Source organism: Argopecten irradians, chromosome 3, assembly GCF_041381155.1.
Source record: "Argopecten irradians isolate NY chromosome 3, Ai_NY, whole genome shotgun sequence".
Classification (NCBI taxonomy): Eukaryota; Metazoa; Mollusca; class Bivalvia; order Pectinida; family Pectinidae; genus Argopecten; species Argopecten irradians.
The window spans coordinates 59,691,536-59,714,549 of NC_091136.1; the positions used below are offsets into that span (position 1 = coordinate 59,691,536).

At 34.7% G+C, this 23,014-nt stretch overlaps 1 protein-coding gene across 2 annotated transcripts in view; it reads right to left on the minus strand.

Moving 5' to 3' along the window:
* Nucleotides 1–1,747: 1,747 nt before the first annotated feature.
* The window catches only part of LOC138319251 (delta(14)-sterol reductase TM7SF2-like), a 47,579-nt gene continuing 26,312 nt past the window's right edge, over nucleotides 1,748–23,014 (minus strand). Inside the window, exons 4-11 of one of the 2 annotated variants that reach the window (XM_069262275.1) lie at nucleotides 22,500–22,667; nucleotides 20,044–20,227; nucleotides 18,696–18,908; nucleotides 4,845–5,068; nucleotides 4,422–4,590; nucleotides 4,089–4,169; nucleotides 3,729–3,851; nucleotides 1,748–3,459 (exon numbers count right to left, since the gene is read on the minus strand). In XM_069262275.1, the coding sequence (XP_069118376.1) occupies nucleotides 3,299–3,459; nucleotides 3,729–3,851; nucleotides 4,089–4,169; nucleotides 4,422–4,590; nucleotides 4,845–5,068; nucleotides 18,696–18,908; nucleotides 20,044–20,227; nucleotides 22,500–22,667 (1,323 nt within the window). In that variant the 3' untranslated portion in view covers nucleotides 1,748–3,298. The remainder of the gene's footprint in view (nucleotides 3,460–3,728; nucleotides 3,852–4,088; nucleotides 4,170–4,421; nucleotides 4,591–4,844; nucleotides 5,069–18,695; nucleotides 18,909–20,043; nucleotides 20,228–22,499; nucleotides 22,668–23,014) is intronic. The other variant, XM_069262276.1, reaches the window with a different exon arrangement.

Below are 23,014 nucleotides of genomic sequence, written 5' to 3' on the forward strand. Positions count from 1 at the left end.
TATTGAGAGCTAAAGATCGGAAAGATGACCGTAATATTTCATAATTTTGAATGTGGCCCCGAAGATGACCTTAATATAAAATAAAATACTAAATGGTACAAACTCTTAGTTTTAACTTACCGTACTAGAATCAGATGGATCAGTATGGAAACTAATTAGCCTAATATCTAAAAAGACTTATTGGAAACATGTATACAGCACGCGGTGCAGAAATGATCTACTTGGTGTAAATTTCCTCTCCTTGGATATTTATTATGTCAGTCGAATTGATAAATATATGGTATATCGAATTATAAAACTTGTTTAAATAAATTCCATATTACACAGCCTTCAAAGAGCAATGGAAAACTTTCAACGTCATCCTTAAAAACCCATCAAAATAGTCAAAATCCGAAACTTGCAGATTTTGCCGGAATCCACTTTAATGACCGTAATATATATATTACGGTTACCAGTGTGTGCACAGTGAATTAGGGATCGATTTGGATACAATGACGTTAAAGTACGATTGGGTATCTAAAATTTCATTTCAAATGCATAAAAAAGCTGAGACATGCAACACCAATGATACCCTTTTGAATCATAATGATCATAATTGTTTATTTTCTCTCCAAAATCAAAATTACTTTTCAAAACACTGTTGAATTCTAATATGTTTTGAACATTTTTCCCCTCCAGTATCTCACACATTTTTTGTGTACATTTCTGAGAAAAAGCGGTAACAAACATCAACTACCAAAATCCAAGATGGCTGCCTGGCGGCCATATTGTTTTCCCGATCAGTCTCAAAATCAGTACGGCACTGTGTGCCTTAGGGTAATCTACATATGAAATTAGAGACAAAACCCTTGAGGACTTTCTGAGAAATAGCGGTAACAAACATCAACTGCCCAAATCCAAGAATGCTGCCTGGTGGCCATATTGGTTTTCCGATTAGTCTTAAAATCTGCATGACAACTCTTAGGGTCAAAGGAGAACCTATAAATGAAATTTGAGATATATTCCTTGAACACTTTCAGAGAAATAGTGGTAACAATCATCAACTACCAAAATCCAAGATGGCTGCTGACGGCCATATTATTTTTTCCGATCAGTCTCAAAATCAGTACGACACTCCAAGGGGAACCTACATATGAAATTTGAGACAAAACCCTTGAGGACTTTCTGAGAAATAGCGGTATCAAACATCAACTGCCCAAATCCAAGATGGCTGCCTGGCGGCCATATTGTTTTTCCGATTAGTCTGAAAATCTGCATGACAACTCTTAGGGTCCAAGGAGAACCTATAAATGAAATTTGAGATATATTCATTGAACACTTTCAGAGAAATAGTGGTAACAATCACCAACTACCAAAATCCAAGATGGCTGCCTGACGGCCATATTGTTTTTCCGATCAGTCTCAAAATCAGTACGACACTCCAAGGGGAACCTACATATGAAATTCCCTTCAGTAGTTTCTTAGAAATAGCGGTAACAAGCATTGTTTATGGATGGATGAGGATGAAAGGCGATTTGAATAGCCCACCATCTGATGATGGTGGGCTAAAAACAGTAATCAAACACCAGTTATTATCATAATCAGGGAAATCCCACAAAGCGTGCAGTTTTGCTGCTCAGTACTAGAACTTCATTTAAAGTGTCCTTTTAGTCTAGATATCAGACCATTGTATGGTTGTTCTTTTGTCATCAATACCTGTGTAAGAAGTTCATTCCTGTTGTCAAAATAATAACACACACAAGAGATATATTCTTCTGGAATCAAGTTGTATTTCAGGAATATATTATTGAGGGACTGTTTTTTTTACAGACACATGTTGTCAATAGAGATACGGCCAATGTTTCATATCCTTGATATTTAACAAAACATGTTAGAAGTAATCCTATCTATACCCCGTCTTTTTTGTTGAGGTGGTAAAATTTTACAAATTTCTTTACTACACAGCATATCAAATTAAATTAATGACAAACTTAAATCTTCCATAACTAAATTTAAATGGCAGTTACAAGAATGCTTACAATAACGTAGTGAAAGAAATGAGCAAATAGAGGGACAAAATCCAAAATGTCCCTACAATTAAAAGCAGAATCTTATCTAAACAATGAGCCACTATCAAATTACTAACAGCTATCAGGCAATTTCCATTCTTAACCTTCAAGCATCAAAATATATACAGTATAAAAGCTTACAACTTCTGTACAAACAAGGATCTATATACAACACACTGGTATAATGCTGGCACTATGTACATACTACACATTTACATCCAGCAATTCAGTGATTTTAATATATACACACCATTTTGGATTTTTCATCTTTCTCTTTTATTGCACCATATTACATGATTTAGGACTTAAATGGATTGTGATTTTCCTGAGAATGTTAATTGAAGTGCAGGCTATTTGATATTATATATGACTTTCAAAATCACCTAGATAGTACTGATCCATTCCATAAAATATTGCAATGGTTTATAATATCTCAAAATAAAACAGGAAAGTGAGTTTTATGCACACTGACAATGTCACTTCCTCCATAATAGATCTCGCTGTTTATATAATACATCATACATGTTCTTGAAAAATTCTGGATTCACTCTCTACATGATTGTTTTACAAAATAATTTAATCATAATTTTTTGTTAAAGAGATTATGATATTTTCCTTTCCATCGAACAAAATATACATATATACCATCTTGCAGTTGCATCTCACAACAAATATAAACACAGATTTCGTTTTCATTCTTCACTTTTGATGAATTTAGGGTATATACGTTTTATAACCCTGAAACTGTTATCACCAAGTGATAGACATTTCATTGTTAAAATCACTTGAATTATTGAAAATTGATAGTTTTCCCTAATAATGTTGTGAAATGTTAACGAGAGGCAGTGGAAATTGTTTCCAAGAAGGCACTGATTTGTAAAACAATATATAAAATTATTCAAAATTAAAAGCAATGTGAAAATACAACAAAAGGATGACCTTAAAATTGATGAAAATTTTCCAAAGTTAGGAAAATGAAAAAATGATTTCCACAGACTAAATTAAAAAACATCCAATGTAACTGAAATTTTGTTTCGAAGCAAAAAATAATATTGAAATTTCATTTTTTTAGAAATATAAAATGTGAAATATTGAAAATTACTTCATACGAAAAAGATATTTCCTAATTTTGAACAGTTAGACAAACAAGAAATCATAACAAAACATACTTAAAGTAATATAACACAATACAAGTTATAAATGCTGTGGAGTATTCTAATGATTGATAAAAAAGACAACTGGTTGCTACTCTAATAAATAAATGGAAATATTCTGTATTTCACTCGTTCACAGTAACGGTCCCAGCTAGCCTTGTACTTCTTCTGGCATTGTTCAGCATCACGATATTCTCTGTGGATCAGCAGGATGGTGAAATACACAGGATAAAAGTAGACGACTGGTGTAGAAAATCCTGAAATACATCAATCAGACAATATGTATAGGGTAGAACCAAAGATTACATAAACAGGTATGGATTACATATAGGTAAATCTCTGTAAGTATTACTCAAGATGCATATGAAATATTCTGAAAGAGAAATTAATGTTATAACGGAAATACTGTAGCCATCCTTCTAAAATAAGTGGATGCAATCATTATTTTGATAGTGAAGTTGATGATAGATTAAAAACTTTGAGTTCCATTATATTATAATTTGTGTTATGCTCTATCGTGACTTACCACATAACAGTGACCAGGCAGTGGCCATCAGAATATCACCTAGGTAGTTAGGTTTGTGACACAGACCCCACCATCCAGATGCTAACAGACGCTTGCCAGATGCAGTCGGGATTGTCTCAAGATCTGAAATACAACAAAAAATAAACATTTTCATTAAATTATCCTGTTTCATTAATTTGATACCTTGCTCCAGTGATGTCAATTAATTTGTTCTGGACCAGTTCAGAGATTTGGAGTTACATATAAAGTGCTACTATTTTCAGTTTCTCTCTCACAGTAACAAATAGGTCATGTGTGCAACAGTTCAAAATACCCAATCGTGCCTTGACTGAAATTGTAAACCTGTCATTGAAAACTCACGAGAAAGAGCTGGGTTGTATGGATTCTTCCTGAATTCATTCTTTTGAGAGTTGCTTCCCCTGAATATGTAGTAGCCAATCACTGAAATTCAAAATGCAAAAGTTTTTGACATTCATTTCAAAGATTTCATTCCACAAAATTTCGAAAGACAAAATTTAAAGACATGCCTTTGATTTTAGGGGGAAAAAACAGCAACAAAATACATCATGATAAAAATCAAACATATAATTCAAATTGTTCATGCTTTTCTAGACTTCTAGAAGGCATATATTTGCTTTTCTAGACTTCTAGAAGGCATATACTACACCATATTACAAACACTACAGTACTTACAGTTGAGAATCCCAATGAAGACCAAACAGTACCATTCCATTTTGACCCCGTATAAAGCTAAGTAGCGTGTCTGCAGACAGTAGAGAAATGGTACCCAAACTAAGTCTCCAAACACAAGCATGAATCCAAAACCATCATGGATGATGTCCATGGTAGTCAAAATAGCATCCTGCAAAAAACACAACACAATTCATCAGTAAACACCAGATATGTATGTGTTAAGATTTAATCTTTTGTAAATACTATCTTCCATTGGCAGCATGTATAAATTGTAATGTCATGTTAATCTAATGGCCAATACCAGTATCAACTTAGTGAGATTTACTTTATAATATAAGTGGGGCAAAATTTTTAAGTCAATATATGTGACTTCCATATCTATCTAATACCTGTGTATCAGTGTTTTAACAAAAATGTGAATACCTCAAACCAGAGAGCATCAGCTACATAAACAGCCTGGAATACGACGACCATGGTAAGTGCTGGAGGGAAAGCTCCAGTCTTGTTGTATTGCTCAGTCAGCATTATCAAATTCAACATCAGCCAACCAATCAGACCAGGGCGCAGTTCACAGAAAAATTTGAGGTCAAAACTTCCCACTCTGGGATTCAACTCATGGCCAATGAAGAAATCATACAGAATGTTACCTGCAACAGAATATTTCAAATACAGTATAATAAATATAATCTATTACAGATTATTTTTAAACTTTAAGTATTTGTGAATTGGTTCAAGTACCATATTTAAAAAATTCCATAATTTTATTGTTTCGCATTTTCCCAAATTCAAAGAGGCCCATTCCCCTGAGTCGTGAAAGTCGTTTTTCAAAGAGGAGGGGTCTAATAGAACACAAAATTTCAGACTCAAAAATGTACCAGAAAAACAGTATCAAATGTACCCATATACTGCCAACAATGTTGTAAGTTCACTTTTTAAATATTGTTTTAACAAATGAAAAGAATAATTTGTCTGGATGTTTGAAAACAATATCATTTGATCATGAACATTGTATCATTTAGCTTAGCTCTGTAACTTGCTGACATGTGATCATGATGTGTGTAGAAAACAATAAGAGGTCGATCTCGGTCCCACAATCATAACAATTTCTAGTTAGACACTTTAATAAGGTCATGACTGTGAGTTCTCCAATTTCACTAGCATTTTGCCACAAACTTTGCCATTTAATCATTAGTCATTTAATTCCTAACACATCACTCTACCATGCACTCAGCGTGTCATAGGCGATGTCTGAAACAACTAAGCCGCCATTACTGAAGCCCAATGATTTGTTTATACAGGACTGCATGATTTATAACCTAGTGGTCATAACATTTGAGGCACAGATATGATTGCTGACTTGTAGATGGAAGTTTTAGCGACCATTTATGCCTATCAAAGACAAACTATGTTTGGTTGCCAGCGCCATGTGCATGAAAAGATTTTGAAGCCACAGCTCGGATGATACGGTAGGCAAAATAAAACATGCCAATTTGTTTAATGTGTTTCGTTATTCATTTTCGATATTTAGCATTGTTATATTACTAAGAAATGGCCTGTACTTAACCTCTTTCAAATAATAAATTTACGTTCTTTACGATTAGAATCAACCAGATTATCGCCCGATGTATCTGGGTATTCTCGATGTGTTTATCAATAAAATACAGTCCCATCCCTTGGTAGAAATGCTACTTAAAGTTAATATGTGATTTTAATAGTTTTTAAGCTATATTTTGTGAGAAAACACCTCCAAATTGGTCACGTCCCTAGATTAATCCGTCAAAACTGGTTACACAGCAACATTACATACGACTTGCCAGCAGGAATGTGTTGTAAAAATATTACACACATGCATTGTCTGAAATTAATATTGCACAGATAATTCCAGGCCATGTTAAGTCGGTAATTAGGTAATGATTATGTTCATAGCAGAAAAAATCTACTACCAAAACGAGTTGATTTTGTTAGGCCACTCATAGATGCTGTAAATGAAGGACTCAAACAAAGGAATAAAGAAATTGGTTTTAAATTTAGTTTACTAAGTATGCAGTGTTGAATTTCAGAGTTTAACAAAATATATTTACAGTATACCGTATTTATTTTATGAGATTTAAAGTTTTTCAAGAACAATAAGTTGAGTAACTTATTTTCCTGAAATAACTGTAACAAATGTTATATCTAAATTATTTCTGAAATAACAATTTCAACACCAATGTGAATCAGAATCTGAGTATCATTTTTTATAATTCTTTATTAATTACTAATTTATAAATTTCATCAATGTCTCTTCAAAGACAAAAAAAATAACAAGTAAACATTTTCAATATCTTAATATCCACTTAACATTGAAGAATATTTTCGGAAAAACATAACATAAGAAATATTACCATTTCCGGATATGTTTTGGTTTCCTTTTTAGAAAACTAACATGGGTTGCTTTGACGACTGTTGACTTATAAATCATAGCCAGAATACTTTTTCCAAATAAAAGGTACATTATTTCATTACGTATATCACTCGGATTTCTTTTAAATTCACAAGAACGCTAGCCGTTAACATCAAGATCGAAAACTGAAGCAAGTCTTCATAAGCCTAACAGTAGGCCTAACACTGGTTGGCGAAATATTATCGTGCAAAACATTTATCGTGAGTTTTGCTTTGCCGACTTTTTACTTATAATAAAACATGGCCATACACTTTTGTTTAGTAAAAGTTACATTATTTGGTTACTTCTAACACTCAAATTTCTTTTGAATTCATAAGAACGCTAACATCAAGAAAACTTCATGCAATATACATCAGACTTCAGCAAGTCTTCATAAGGCTACTGTACATTACACGGCAATATAAGTTCATTTGTCACTTTAAGTTGCTCGTACATATACAGATCTTATTATCATTATATTTTGTAAGTTTATGTTGATAAATTTTGTACTTTTTTCATTTCAATATAACGCACACAACTCCTAGTGACCGATCAAGGAAGGAAACACGTACCGTATTTTTGCGCGTATAGTGCGCAGGTACGTTTTTGAGTTTTATTTTAGAAAAAATAATTTTACAAAAAATCTAATTTTTGCATCTTCATTCAAAACGTTTTGCATAGGCTCCAAACACTCTTTAAGAACAAAATCAAACTCTTCCTATTGTTTTTTCAGTGCCTAAAACAACCTTCTGTTCATTAAAATTAACTGGCGAGAGGAGTTTGACACGATGATTGACATTTTGTTTACACAGCACTAGCGACAGGCCTAGTTAGCTTGTGAATTGCCGGTGACACTATAATGAGGATCTCTACAACGATGTTTTTACAATCAAACAAGAGGCCCATGGGCCTTTACGGTCATCTGACTCATGGCACAAAACAACAAAGTCACAGTATAAAGTAGTGGTTAACAATTAATATAAATAGTACAAGGAACTCCTTAGTTGAATATGTAAGTTTCTGAAATAGGTAAATGTCATTTGTTGAACAAACTCGGTTGCCCTTCATCCATATATGGTTGTAACCCATTCAAGGATTAATATAAGGAGTCAGATTTTAATGCCAAATTTCAGCTAAGCTCCCAGTTTGGACCTCCGCCGTACTATCCCCATGGGTCTTAGCCTGGTCCTTTATAAATATGATTGTCCTCACCTAAAGTTCCCCCTTCTGAATCAATTAAAACCCCTTTAGACCAATTTTTCATTGAGATCTGAAATGAACCCCAACACAGGAAGTGGGCCAGCAGCCATCTTGAAATACCAAAATTTTTTACGAAAATGTTTGCATGTTGTTCGGCATCAATTAAAACCCCTATAGACCAATTTTCATTAAGATCAGAGACTGAAACCTTAAAACAGGAAGTGGGCCAGCAGCCATCTTGGAATACAATAATCTTTACGAAAATGTTTGCACGTTGTTCGGCATCAATTAAAACCCCTATAGACCAATTTTCATTGAGATCAGAGAGTGAAACCTGAACACAGGAAGTGGGCCAGCTAAAAAGTAAGAAAATTTGCCCTTTTGGGGCCCCACCCCTCAGCCCTAGAGGTCGGACCAGGCTCATTTATATAAAATATGATTGTCCTTCCCCAATGATGTTTAACACCAAATATAAATGAAATCCATCCAAGGATGAAAGGAGGAGTAGGATTTCAAAGCTTAAAATAAGAAAGTTTGCCCTTTTGGGGCCCCATCCCTCAGCCCCTAGGGGTCGGACCAGGCTCATTTATATAAAATATGATTGTCCTTGCCCAATGATGTTTCACACTAAATATAAATGAAATCCATCCAAGGATGAAGGAGGAGTAGAATTTTAAAGCTTAAAATAAGATAATTTGCCCTTTTGGGGCCCCACCCCTCAGCCCCTAGGGGTCAGACCTATCTCAAATATACAAAATATGAATTTCCTTACCTAATGATGTTTCACACTAAATATGGATGAAATCCATCAAAGGATGAAGGAGGAGTAGGAATTTAAAGCTAAAATAAGAAAATTTGCCCTTTTGGGCCACACCCCTCAGCCCCTAGGGGTCGGACCAGGCTCATTTATATAAAATATGATTTTCCTTCCCCAATGATGTTTCAAACCAAATATGGATGAAATCCATCCAAGGATGAAGGAGGAGTAGGATTTTAAAGCTAAAATTAAGAAAATTTGCCCTTTTGGGGCCCCACCTCTCAGCCCCTAGGGGTCGGACCAGGCTCATTTATATAAAATATGATTGTCCTTCCCTAATGAAGTTTCACACCAAATATGGATGAAATCCATCCAAGGAGGAAGGAGGAGTAGGAATTTAAATCTAAAATAAGAAAATTTGCCCTTTTCGAGCCCCACCTCTCAGCCCCTAGGGGTCGGACCAGGCTCATTTATATAAAATATGATTGTCCTTCTCCAATGATGTTTCACACTAAATATGGATAAAATCCATCAAAGGATAAAGGAGGAGTAGGATTTTAAAGCTAAAATAAGAAAATTTGCCCTTTTGGGGCCCACCCCTCAGCCCCTAGGGGTCGGACAAGGCTCATTTATATAAAATATGATTTTCCTTCCCTAATGAAGTTTCACACCAAATATGGATGAAATCCATCCAAGGATGAAGGAGGAGTAGGATTTTAAAGCTAAAATTAAGAAAATTTGCCCTTTTGGTGCCCCACCTCTCAGCCCCTAGGGGTCGGACCAGGCTCATTTATATAAAATATGATTGTCCTTCCCTAATGAAGTTTCACACCAAATATGGATGAAATCCATCCAAGGAGGAAGGAGGAGTAGGAATTTAAAGCTAAAATAAGAAAATTTGCCCTTTTCGAGCCCCACCCCTCAGCCCCTAGGGGTCGGACCAGGCTCATTTATATAAAATATGATTGTCCTTCCCTAATGAAGTTTCATACCAAATATGTATGAAATCCATCCAAGGATGAAGGAGGAGTAGGATTTTAAAGCTTAAAATAAGAAAATTTGCCCTTTTGGTGCCCCACCTCTCAGCCCCTAGGGGTCGGACCAGGCTCATTTATACAAAATATGATTGTCCTTCTCCAATGATGTTTCAAACCAAATATGGATGAAATCCATCCAAGGATAAAGGAGGAGTAGGATTTTAAAGCTAAAATTAAGAAAATTTTGCCTTTTGGGGCCCCGCCCCTCTGACCCTAGGGGTCGGACCAGGCTCATTTATATAAAATATGATTGTCCTTCCCTAATGAAGTTTCACACCAAATATGGATGAAATCCATCCAAGGATGAAGGAGGAGTAGGATTTTAAAGCTAAAATTAAGAAAATTTGCCCTTTTGAGGCCCTGCCCCTCTGACCCTAGGGGTCGGACCAAGCTCATTTATATAAAATATGATTGTCCTTCCCTAATGAAGTTTCACACCAAAATATGGATGAAATCCATCCAAGGAGGAAGGAGGAGTAGGAATTTAAAGCTAAAATAAGAAAATTTGCCCTTTTCGAGCCCCACCCCTCAGCCCCTAGGGGTCGGACCAGGCTCATTTATATAAAATATGATTGTCCTTCCCTAATGAAGTTTCATACCAAATATGTATGAAATCCATCCAAGGATGAAGGAGGAGGTAGGATTTTAAAGCTTAAAATAAGAAAATTTGCCCTTTTGGTGCCCCACCTCTCAGCCCCTAGGGGTCGGACCAGGCTCATTTATATAAAATATGATTGTCCTTCTCCAATGATGTTTCAAACCAAATATGGATGAAATCCATCCAAGGATAAAGGAGGAGTAGGATTTTAAAGCTAAAATTAAGAAAATTTGCCCTTTTGGTGCCCCACCTCTCAGCCCCTAGGGGTCGGACCAGGCTCGTTTATATAAAATATGATTTGTCCTTCCCCAATGATGTTTCAAACCAAATATGGATGAAATCCATCAAAGAATGAAGGAGGAGTAGGCTTTTGTATAAATAGTCTTACGCACGACGCACGGCGCACGACGACGGACGAAACGCGATGACAATAGGTCATCCTGACATGGGGTCAGATGACCTAATAATTAATCATATCTTGTGTAATTCCAAGTGGTATCAATCAATTCTATTGTGTATCTGATGGGCATTTAGATTTAATTACGTCCAAGATATTAGCTGGAAAGCAGACCGAGCTAGGCTAATCAACCACAGCTGGCCGCCATATTTGAGTTAGGCCTACTAACTGCACACTTCCGTATTCTCAATCAGTATTGAAATCAAGATGAGATTTTACAGAACCATTTCAAAAGATGGTAATAAAAGTAAATTTTACAGCCATACCATCATTTATAGTGCCAATTGGTCAGTTTTAATGGAAGAAGGTTTTAGTTTCGTATTTAATTTGCTGACTTTGCATGTGGCCATAACACTCACTTCCGTAAACATTTGCAAGTTCAAAAGTCCGGGCTTGAACACATGTGCTCCCAAAACGGTTTTCATGAAATTAAAGATATAAATTTCAAGTGAGCTTTTCATTTTATATTGAATATATGCATTGAATATTGACTTTAAGATCCAAGTATTTAATCATAACTCTCAACATGTACAAAATGTTAGCCTACTGCCCATTTAGCTTGGACCTGCTGGTCTGTCATCATGACCCGGGACCTGTACTTGCGTATAGTGCGCACCCAAACTTTTCGATTGATAATTTATGAAAAAAAAGTGTGCACTATATGCGCAAAAATACGGTACTCAAAACTATTAACTTTTACTGCGCAATAATATCATCAGATAAAGTTTGTCAATACAACCAACACAAAATCAAAGTACTGAAAGTACTAAATGGCTCGGTCTTGATGATAGGAGAAATTTATTTTTAAGGTCAATACTACTGTAGTTTTGTACAATAAGAAATAAATTTGGCTGGTGTTCCTTCCAGTTTGGACTTTTGAGGATTCCTTGGACACCAAGGTGTAAAATAAGAGACAAATACTTAAATCTTGGAAGCCTATTCTAATATTTCCTATGATGTTATATGTCCAAATGATTTTATAACACATTCACCATTTTCCTTGTTAATTTGATGTTAATGAAAATATCCATTCTTAATGACTATTGTCATCAAGTTCCTGGGACCACAGTATCAGTTAACAAGTATCGTTTGCAGCAGAGAAAGACAAGAGGCGTACTTTTCTATGACAAAATGTCTTAAATATAGAATATGTCTGTCCTCTAGAAGACTTATCAATATCACCACGTGATTTTTGAATAAATTGGTCAATTGATCTACTTTTAACAAGTTTTGTAACTATTCTTTTGTAAAACAGCAAGTTGATTGATATACATTGTATCCGAACTTCAATTCAAACCGGATAACTTGTTAGCTCACCATAGACCATGAAATTGTTTGTACACTTTCTTAACTTCAGGATTGTTTTACAAAATTACAACTGAATTTTTCTACAACATTTTTTTTATTTTCAAATCCCCATACCTCTGATGAGTATACTAAAAATGTCATTACAAGTGAATCAAATATTTTCAGTTTAAGATGAACAGGAAGAGATACATTCCTTTATTTCTTATAAATAGCAAAACACCGATTTAATTGTTTGTTCAGCAGGTTTTTTCCCTTTCTTTCAAAACGCTACCATTAACATTATGTTCTGTACCTAGATATGTAAACAATTCTTATAAATCTAATTCTGTATTCCATAACATCAACTGGTGTTGTGGGTAACGATTTACGTCTTGAGAATATCACAATTTTTATCTTTCTGATATTAAGTTCTAATTTCCATGTTATGCAATATTGTTAAAATTCAGGTAACATTTGTTGTAGACCATCAAATATTTCTGATATCATAACAGTGTTATTGGCAAATAATATGATAAAAAGTTTGGGATACATTCCAATATCATATACCGTAAAAAACTTGTATAATTTGCGCAGGTACTTTTTAGGGCTGAAAATGCTTAAAAAATCTACTATCAGTATATTTTGCGCATCAAAAAATGGGGTTTACAATGTCCAGGGAGTCCCAAAACCGATGTATGAAGGTGACAATTTCAATGCAAAATATTCCCCATAAATGCTTGACAACTTGCACAAAAAAGTGTTGTATTTAGAAGAAATAACATATGAAAACCGCATTGTGTTTGTTTTCTTTTATTGGCCACCGTAACCTGAAACTGAAATATCTAGCAGATGTCCAAAACATCGGCTGTCTGGTCCGCCGTACTCCGTGCACATGTCAATGTTTTGAGATATTACACATGAATAGTAATCAGGAATATTTGAAAAGAGTAGAATATATTTACATTGGCACAATAAGTATAATTAGTGTGTTTGAGATCATTAACAATCAACAGTAATCAGCTAGCGGATACGTAGTTTAGCTTGCAACAATCACAGTGTGCACAATTTGTCGAGATTTTGTAAGACAAAATGTTCTTTTCCACCAGGTCATAAAGTTAGATTGAAAATAGGAAAGTGAGATAAAATAACCAGATAAATATTTGTAGCGGGATCAGACTGGTTGATTATCGGTGATCAGGTAGCTCAGTCGGAAGAGCTACATTTTCTTCTCTCCTGTTACAGAATTAGCACCCAACTAAATAACCAACGGTTGTGGTGTTTGAAAGGGTCTCGTATGTATTCAAAAAAGGAGGGAGGAGTGTAGCGGGACTGGACTGGGTCGATTATCGACGACAAGGTAGAGCACACGGTAGAGCACTTAGCTAGTGTTCGGAGAGTCCCGGGATCGAATCCGGTCTTGCCGCTACATTTTCTCCTCTCCTGTTACATATGGTACCATACTGTGCATGTAGATATTCAAGGTAAATCAACAATGTTCGCTGATCTTGCAGAATTGCCTTACAGTGTTATAATGAATGCAGTAAATGTATGTCTCATTGGTGTGATTGATTTAAAGGCAGTTCATGTGGTGGCCGAAAAAAAAGGTAAAATTAATACATTGATAGCCAAGGCGGGGAAAACATAAGACGACCTGTGTTATACAAATTAATGTTTAATTGATTTTCATTAAATTGTCTCGAAGGTGATGATTAGTGTGTGTTATGAACGATAAGCTTAAAATGTTTTTGACAAAAAATATACCAGCTAATGTCATATTGTGTTTTAAATTTAAATTATCTTTTATTTATTCATTTCATTTCATTTCAAGCATGTACATGTCATAGAATATAAACAAATGTCAGGTATATGCTTAAATCATATTACAGTTAAATTCACAATAAGGAATTTGAAGATGATGATAGTAATTTTTTTTCGGATTGATAATTATTACAATATTAAGCTTCCACAGTTGAAAAATTACTTCTTTTTGTTCACACAATTCTTCTCCTAGACTGTTTCCAGTTGAAATGATATATGCATGCTGACATTCTGTAAAACATAAGGAAACAATAAATGTGTTAACAGAGTAATTACTGAAAGGCTAATATCATAAAATTAAACATTTTAATCATAAATACCAATACCAGCATAGAGGAAATATTATTGAAGTTTAATTCCCGCTGTTCTTCAGTCCTCCTGTTCTTACATGTAAGAGTTTTGTCCTTCATAAATTGTTTGTAATATAGTAGTTGTTATATAATGTGCACAAAGAAGTATAAATATACACACGTACAAATGTATGCATGGGTACAGTGGTAAATTAATAAGTTATACAGAAAATGATGGTGCTGATCATGAAAAGCGGAAAAGTCTATTTTGTTGAGTGAAAAGTTAAAAAAACTAACATTGTTCACACCCTAAGATGTAATCGCACTAAAAACAGTGATCATGTGGGCTTTTGTGCGATTGCATTTCTAAGACTGTGCCAGGTGGTAGAGATTAGTTCCGTTCGAGTGATCACACAATGCAAGTGAGAGTCGGGAATATGTTTATGTAAGTTTTGATTGCTAATCTCTGATGCTTGTTGGTAAAATATAACTCAGGATAATTGCTAAACAATTAACAATTAATTTCTCTACATTTGTTACAGATTGAAACAGCTTTTTAAGTGCCGTTTTACGGAAGAATTATGAAAAAGAAATCGGCATTTTCGTCGATCTAGTAGTCCAAAAAATATCACTTCGAGTTATATGAACATTCCATATATGATTTATGTCATTCGGCCAAAAATTTACTTCGTATTACCTAGTTTAATGAATATGATGTATGTATATGATCAGAACGTCAAGCTCCTGTGGTGAAAATAACTAAAATGTTTTAAAAGTATGGTTTAGTGGTAATCTCTGAACGTACTTTAGTATATGGATATAATCTGATATTTATACATGTGCTTATAAAATTATCGATAATTATGGATGTGGTAAATATTCATACCTTATTAACTGCCGTTAGTTTTAAGATTACGCCTCCTTTGACATTTACAAAATGTTCACCGTCTGTCACGAACTATTTTATCAGTAGACCAAATTTGTCCAAAATTTTGTTAGAGTTGTCTTTCTTCCATTGTAGTTCCGGATGAACGCCATGTGCCATAACACAGCCGTGATAAATGCATTTCCATTTCGCCATGAAATGTATTTGCTCCGTGACAAATTTGATTCAAATTACAAAATTCATTAAGGTATCAATTTTGATGTTCGAGGTGAAATATTGATTTCATTTTTTTTCCATTCGGGGATAACTGTCACTAATAGGGAGTAAACGACTGGGGGGAACCAGCTTCGAAGCGAAGCATTTTTGGGACGAAACGTCTTCATTCATTGTAAACACCATTTTGGGAACGAAAGTCTAGATACTTTGTAAATAATTCAGGTGAAAATTTTCAAACAGAAGATCTTTTGGATAGTGTATATAGTAAGGATATAAAAGCCGTAATATACTATTCCTATTTCAACGTTACAGATACGCTTATATCAGTAACTTTCATATTCAAAATTTGCTATTTAAAATTCCCGGTAAAATCAAAGTTGTTGAATACACTGCCGCTAGGAGCGCTAGTATCTGCGAGCAATTTCTAAGCCAATCATATTGAGGAAATTGACTGTAAGAGAATTTTGCAACCAGGATCACAATGGCGAGGTGATCCTCGCCAAAAACTTTATAAGCGTTATAAGAACTTTCTTTTGCAGTTACCATCCTAACATTCGATTACAATAATCGATCAGTAGCATGAATTACGTAAAAAAAAAACCAAAAAACATAAACAATCCGAAATCCACCGAAAGTCTGCCGCGGAGGAAGACAGCGAAGGCGGCGTTGTTCGTGATTTTCGGGAGACTAATGATCTCGGAGAAATAAAATATCATAGAGTTCCCAATGAATACTTAAAACACTCCATCCATGGTGTATATGTATGTACAAATTCAATGTCTGTGGTTTTGAATATTGGGGTTTTATTTTTTCATACCATCAAGTATTATGTGAAATGAACAAAACAACTTTAAATTTTCATCGCGAAGTTGTTTCATTGTTTTGATGTGCACAGGCTCGCCGAGCGTACCTTAGAATGCTGTTTCACAGTATCAAAAAATAAAACAAACACAAATCACGGAAATATATTAACACAATTTGTTCTTAAATAATGCATGGTAATGAATATATAGATATCCAATAGCAGGTCTGTTTTGCATTAATATTATTCTGTTATATTTACTGGCTTGCTGGTTGGCACGAAAGCCCACACCTGTTTAAAGTGACCGTATTTATGTATCCCCTTCAGAGGTCGTTATAAGACATGTTTGACTGTTCACTACATTGATAACAAATAATACCAGAAGAATTATCAAGCACATTTGGTCCAGTGAACATATGGCTTCGTCACCAATGCCCTAAGCTTAGGCCTGCAAGTCGGCCATTTGAAGTTTAATCACAATCGTAAGCTCATATTGCTAAAGACAATGTTTTGTTATGATTTTGAAACCAATTCTTTATTGATTTATTACCTTTACAGTGTGAACATTTGACATTTGATGGGAGGTTTTGTGACTTAAGGTTGGAAAATTTGACATTTTGAAGGGAAGTTTTGTGACTTACTGACTTCTTAGGTTGGAAAAATAACTACAGTCAAACCTGTGTATAAAGGACACCCAGGGGACAAGGCTAAAGTGTCCTTTATAGAGAGGTGTCCTTTATATAGAGGTCAGTGTTTTGACGAGTTATGTCCCCTGAGCGGTTCAACCTAATTATAAAGCAATCTTTCCATACACAAATACATGTATTTGTTTCATTTTCTTTTCATTTGGTTCATTTTGGAATAAATGAATAGTAACATAATTATTATTTAAAGGAACATGTACAGTATATTTATATTTTTCATTTCAATCAAATCAGAAAAAATGAATCTGAAACAATTTGATTAATTGTATACATGTAGATCTATCTGGGTTTTTTTTTTATTCACTTTCAGCTACATACTGCATATGAAATAAATAAAGCAAGGTTATTCAGGACAAATAATTTATTAACAGAGCCTTTCGTGAAGGTTTTGAACAAGCCATAATATCGTCTGTGTTTGTAAAATCCCAAATAAAAAGTGGCACAAAATGAGAAAATCGATGTTTGGGCTCGTTAAAAAATTTACATTTGGGGTTGACAATATCTTGGAAGATTCCATCTTTTCGCCACTCATATGCATTGGTCCGTACATGTACACATTGTTAATGAGCCGAGTAAAGTGTCCACGCTGTCTTGAATCTTGTTATTTCAGACAAAACAAATGTAAAGACATGTAGTCGTGAACTGTCTGACATCAAAAAGTCGCTATACAAACAATGGTTCACACCTAACGAGTCCTGAAGGAGCAACACAGATATAATGCAAACCCCAGAGTGTTACGAAATATGACATAAGGGAAATAACTCTAATTGACTAACGCAGAAGAACATTGACAATATGGCTTCCTTTGTTGTTTTACCGATGCACAGGTTCAATATAAGATGTTCGCTGTTTGTATTATAGAATATTTACTGTCTTCAGGTTAAATTTAAGTGTCCGCTTTCTTCATAGAAAGTGTCCGCTATACACACTCAATTTATACAGTGATTTTCATTAAAAAACGATATCTTTTTGTGTCTTCTATCCTGTATATTTACGTAAGCTTAGTCTAACTTCTACTGAAAGCTTATTGTTTTTTTCGAGTGAAAGTACCGACGTTCGGAAAATTTATTTGTGTCCGTTATATGGAAATTTTACCAACTTACGGACAAAATTTAGTGTCCGCTGTCCGCATTGAGGAGGTGTCCGCTATATACATGACATTTATATAGTGATTTTTGTTGGGGATTCCTAGCATTGTCCGTTATGGACAGGTGTCCGCTATTGCAGGTTTGACTGTATAAGAAAATAGGTAGTTGGGTGTTCATAAGCGAAGGGGCTTCTAATGGAATAAATACAGTAATCAATTATTAATTAATTGTATTATGAACTGCAAATATTTACATGGAAAATTTTAACTTAGAAATGCTCCCATGATGCAATGCGCAGAGTGTGAACAAAAGCATGGTTTCCGCAACCAATTGCGAACTGCAGTTTCATTACATTTACAAATAGATCTAAATGTATTTCATTTCTTCATTGAATGAAAAATTCAAAGAAATTCATAAAGATTCCCGAGTGAACCAATATGTCAAACGTGTATTGCGATACATATCTTTTTCATACTGAACTGCGATATACCATTAATACAGCATACCACCAATATGAAAACAATTAAACTTTTTTGTTATTTAAAAATATCTAGACAGTAATAATTGAATCATACACTGTAGTTGTATAATTCTTAATAGTTCTGAGCATTAATATTTCTGTAGGTAGAAACTTCAATGTTCAACCAATAAACTGGCTCATTCCATTTTGTTGTACTTTTGAAAAATGTGGATGCTTTATACGCTATAATACCTGTATTTCCTCCCGGTGCCAACTTGCTGTTTGGTCCTCTTCTTGCCTTTACATAAAGAATGATGCTGAGAACCAAAGAGAAGACAATTCCAGTAGTGACGAGCTGATTGAACTTCTTCAGCTGATTGAACTTCTTCATTACAATACCAACTGGAAGTTTGAAGTAGACAGCAACACCATATGCAACAAGGCTTATACAGAGGGAGTTGAAACCTGCAACATACAGAATTAATTTTAAGCAAATTATATATTGTAAAGCTTGTAAATAAACTAATGAAGAAACAAATTCAATCATTCAGTGAAAGTTCACTACTGTCACTTGCCCAAAGATTAATGGATATACCTTATTGTTTTGTGAAAAGTGGGATAGAAAATATTACAAGAATATATATGGAAATATTACAGATTATTTAAAAACTCAAACCAAATTTCATTTAAACAAAATATAAAAACAAGAGATCCCAGAGGGATCTTGGCGCCCTCCAAAGAATGATCTATGTCTGACAATAGAAAAAGCTCTCTCTGCTTTTACTACATATGACTTCATATGAATTTTGTGAATTTTGAGAAAGATCCTTTCAGTACTTTCTGAGATATATAACACCAACAAACTTTAACTATCAAAATGCAAGATGGCGGCCTGTCTGCCATCTTGTTGACCAATCGGTCCCAAAACACAATATGCACAACTAGGGTCTTTGAATAACCTATATGTGAAATTTTTGAGAGAGATCCCTTGATTACTTTCTGAAAAATAGGGGTAACAAACTTAAACTATCAAAATGCAATATGCACAACAAGGGCACTAGGGAAACCTACATGTGAAATATGAGAGAGATCCCTTCAGTACTTTCCGAGAAATAGCAGTAACAAACTTTATCAAAATCCAAGATGGTGGCCTGGTGGCCATCTTGTTGACCGATAGGTCCCAAAATGCAATATGCGCACAACTAGGGCCCTAGGGGAACCTACATGTGAAATTTGAAAGATCCCTTCAGCCCTTTCTGAGAAATAGCAGTAACAAGAAATGTTAACCTATGGAAGGACGGACCATGGACGAAAAGCGATTTGAATAGCCCACCATCATCAGATGGTGGGCTAAAAATGTCCAAGATTTGATGATCTATGAACAATCATTCAACAAAGATTACTGTGAAAAATGTTGGCTTTTACTCTCTTAAAGCAGGTTAACACTTCTAAGTTATGTCTTGAAATGTATTGTTCAAAACTTATCTCAGATGTCTCATAGTTTTAATGTACAGAAAAACATGGATGACACTAATAAAATTCTGCTCTTTAAATAAACAACAGACATTGTAATGCTACTGCTTGTAAGATTTGATCTTACCATTACACCTATAGTTGAGTCTCTGACCAGTGCGCAGTGGTTGGCCCTTGACCACTGGCCCTATAGGCACCATGTAGAGTAGAGCCTGAAAGGCTATCCAGCCCAGGTAAATGGCAGCAGCCTGGACATCGAAATAACTCCGCCAGTCTCTTGGGATAGAAGGCAGGGATGGTTTGCACTTGTTCTACAAAAACAAAAAATATGTACACTTTAGTTGGGACATAAAACAAACCAAGATTATATCTTATACATATCCAGTTAAACTTGGTCAACTCAAAGACTCTGTTTAACCGAGTCTTTTTTCTAATTAAACTAACTACAGTGGACCCGCAATAATCCGGACGCCGATAGTCCGGAACACTCACAATCTGGATGGAAATTTAGGGAACGGATTTCTTTAACGTTATTTATACTCACTAGTCCGGAAATTCGTATTCCGAATCCGGAACTCCATTTTGGGAACGGAATTTAATTTTCGTAAATAAATTCCCGCAATAATCCGGACAATTTGTTGTCGCCACGTGCCAAGAAAATCCAAGGCCAGCTACAGTCATGTGTACAATACACACTATCACTCGACACCGAGTGTGTTGTCATAACGACGGCTGCCAGGTCATAGCCACGGGCGTTTACCTGAACACCTTTCACAGGGGTACATGCAGTCATGTAACGGTTCATTGGTTTTCTATGGGAGATCAAACTTCAGTGTTGTAATTGAGATACGCAATTTATTTTTAGCCACACTCTTTTAAACATGCAGTTAGAGCTTGGGTACGGGTACGTATGATGTAGATACCTTACTGGTTTCACATGCAGAATATATCGCTATGAGTATCGGATACAATTAAGTGAGATAATATACTCATAAAATTGATAAGAACTTTAAATGTATGTGAATCTATTCGAATTCATTGTCTGTGGTAACTTTAAATGTATGTGAATCTATTCGAATTCATTGTCTGTGGTATAAGATATAAAGGCAACGTATATATGGCACATGCCATTTACACGTGTGTGACATTGTGCACGAGATTAGACGTTAACGGGCGCGTGGTTGTTACACACGTCTGTAAGTCAGAAAGCAAAGACTTGTAGAAATTGTCATTAAAAACAACCATTATACAAAATAACAATTATATGAGTTCCTAAAATGTTCACAACTATTTGTTATCATAGTTTTTTTATGCAAAGAACGTAGGTGATATTGATCCTTGGTTAGGCAATTTGCCGTACGACAGATCAAGAATGGGAAACGTATACACGTAGCTATATGCATACATAGTATACAATTAACTATGGCTTTAGGTTTCGTATTTTGATAAAGAAAAACGTTTATTTAATATTCATAACGTAATGATATATAAATATACCTTTAAAACATAACAAACAAAGTATTAATTGTACTACACGTATATTACTTAAAAGCCTGTCATCGATTACAAGGTCAAGGGGAGTAACTCGTATGTGACAATTTAATTGACTAAGAACACAGAATTCGGCAGTTCGGAAAACTCGTAATCCGGACGGTTTAGGCTGGGAACGGAGGTGTTCGGATTATCGAGGGTCCACTGTACATATGTACATGAATCTTAACTGTGAAGTTTTACTATGAAGATTTTTACCAAGATCTATTTTGCGGTTAATTTTACAGTTGATATAGAGCCCTGTTTCCATTTTGTTTCAATCTGATGATGGTGGGATAAAAAAAAAAAAAAAAATCCAGAAAAACCCACATATCCCATCCTCAACTTTGTCAAAACATGGAAAAAGAATACTGCATAAACTAAAATGATTTTCTTTGAGAAATAAGGAATGAACATAGTGTTTATTAGATTCCTATTATCACTATCTATGATGTAAATTCCCAATTCAATAGGTCCCTGGCCTTGTTTTTGAAGCTAATTTTGATTTTGAAGGGTATCCTCCGGTCTGACTAATGAAACCATTTCCATAAAAATAGATTTTTTTACCTCCAAATGCAGGACTAAAATGATCATATGACAATTTTACAATCAAAACACAGAATTATCAATATTAGCATTTAGTATAAAGTCACATCAGCGACTGCCTATTGCATGTAGCTAATGATAATACAGGAATGATCTCTTTTTGGTAATCATAGCTGTCTTTGTAATTTGGAAAAAATGTGTGGTGTTTTGCAAAGTATATCAAATACATCTTTTAACAACATTTAACAGTTCACGAACATTAACAATGAATTAATTTAAAAAACCATCCCAAAATTCTTTATAAAAAAACCCAATATAACAGTATTTTCCCCATTGAAAGATAGGCTTATAGGAAATAATATTTGCACATACGGTTATGAGCTCAGACTTTAATGTCTGGAAATGTCTGGTGTGAATATCCGATAGAAAAAAACATGATCAGCAAACAAAGTTTTGTGTAGTATGACTACCTGTACATGCAAACAAAGTTCTGTGTACAGAGACTACCTGTGTGCAAACAAAGTTGAGAAAGTAGACCAAGACTGGGAGTCCGAAGATCATAAAGAATGCACCAATAGCCCCTCCAAACTCTGTCTTCTTAGTACGGGAGACACGCCTCTCCTCTTCTGCTGCTGGTTCAAATTCCACTGGCTTTCTTTCTTCAGGCGCCAGACTCTAATAATAAATTAAACAAAGAAAAAAAAAAAAAAAAGAAATATGAAAATAATACAATGATCATGAGACATATCTGTAGGAAAGAAAGAGGAAAAATGCAGCCTAATGTAAAGTCTTCTAAACAAGAGGCCCAGAGGGCCTGTATCGCTCACCTGGTTTTTCGTTAGTAATTATCACAAGACTCTGACAATTAGAAAAATAAGCAAAATTGACTCCCAAAGTTTAATTTTGAATCACAACCATACAATGATGCTATTGATACCATACAAATATACTATCCAATACATAGGTTCAGAGACAAAGTAATTTATATGAAAATACTAGCCTATTGACCTTTTTGACCTCGC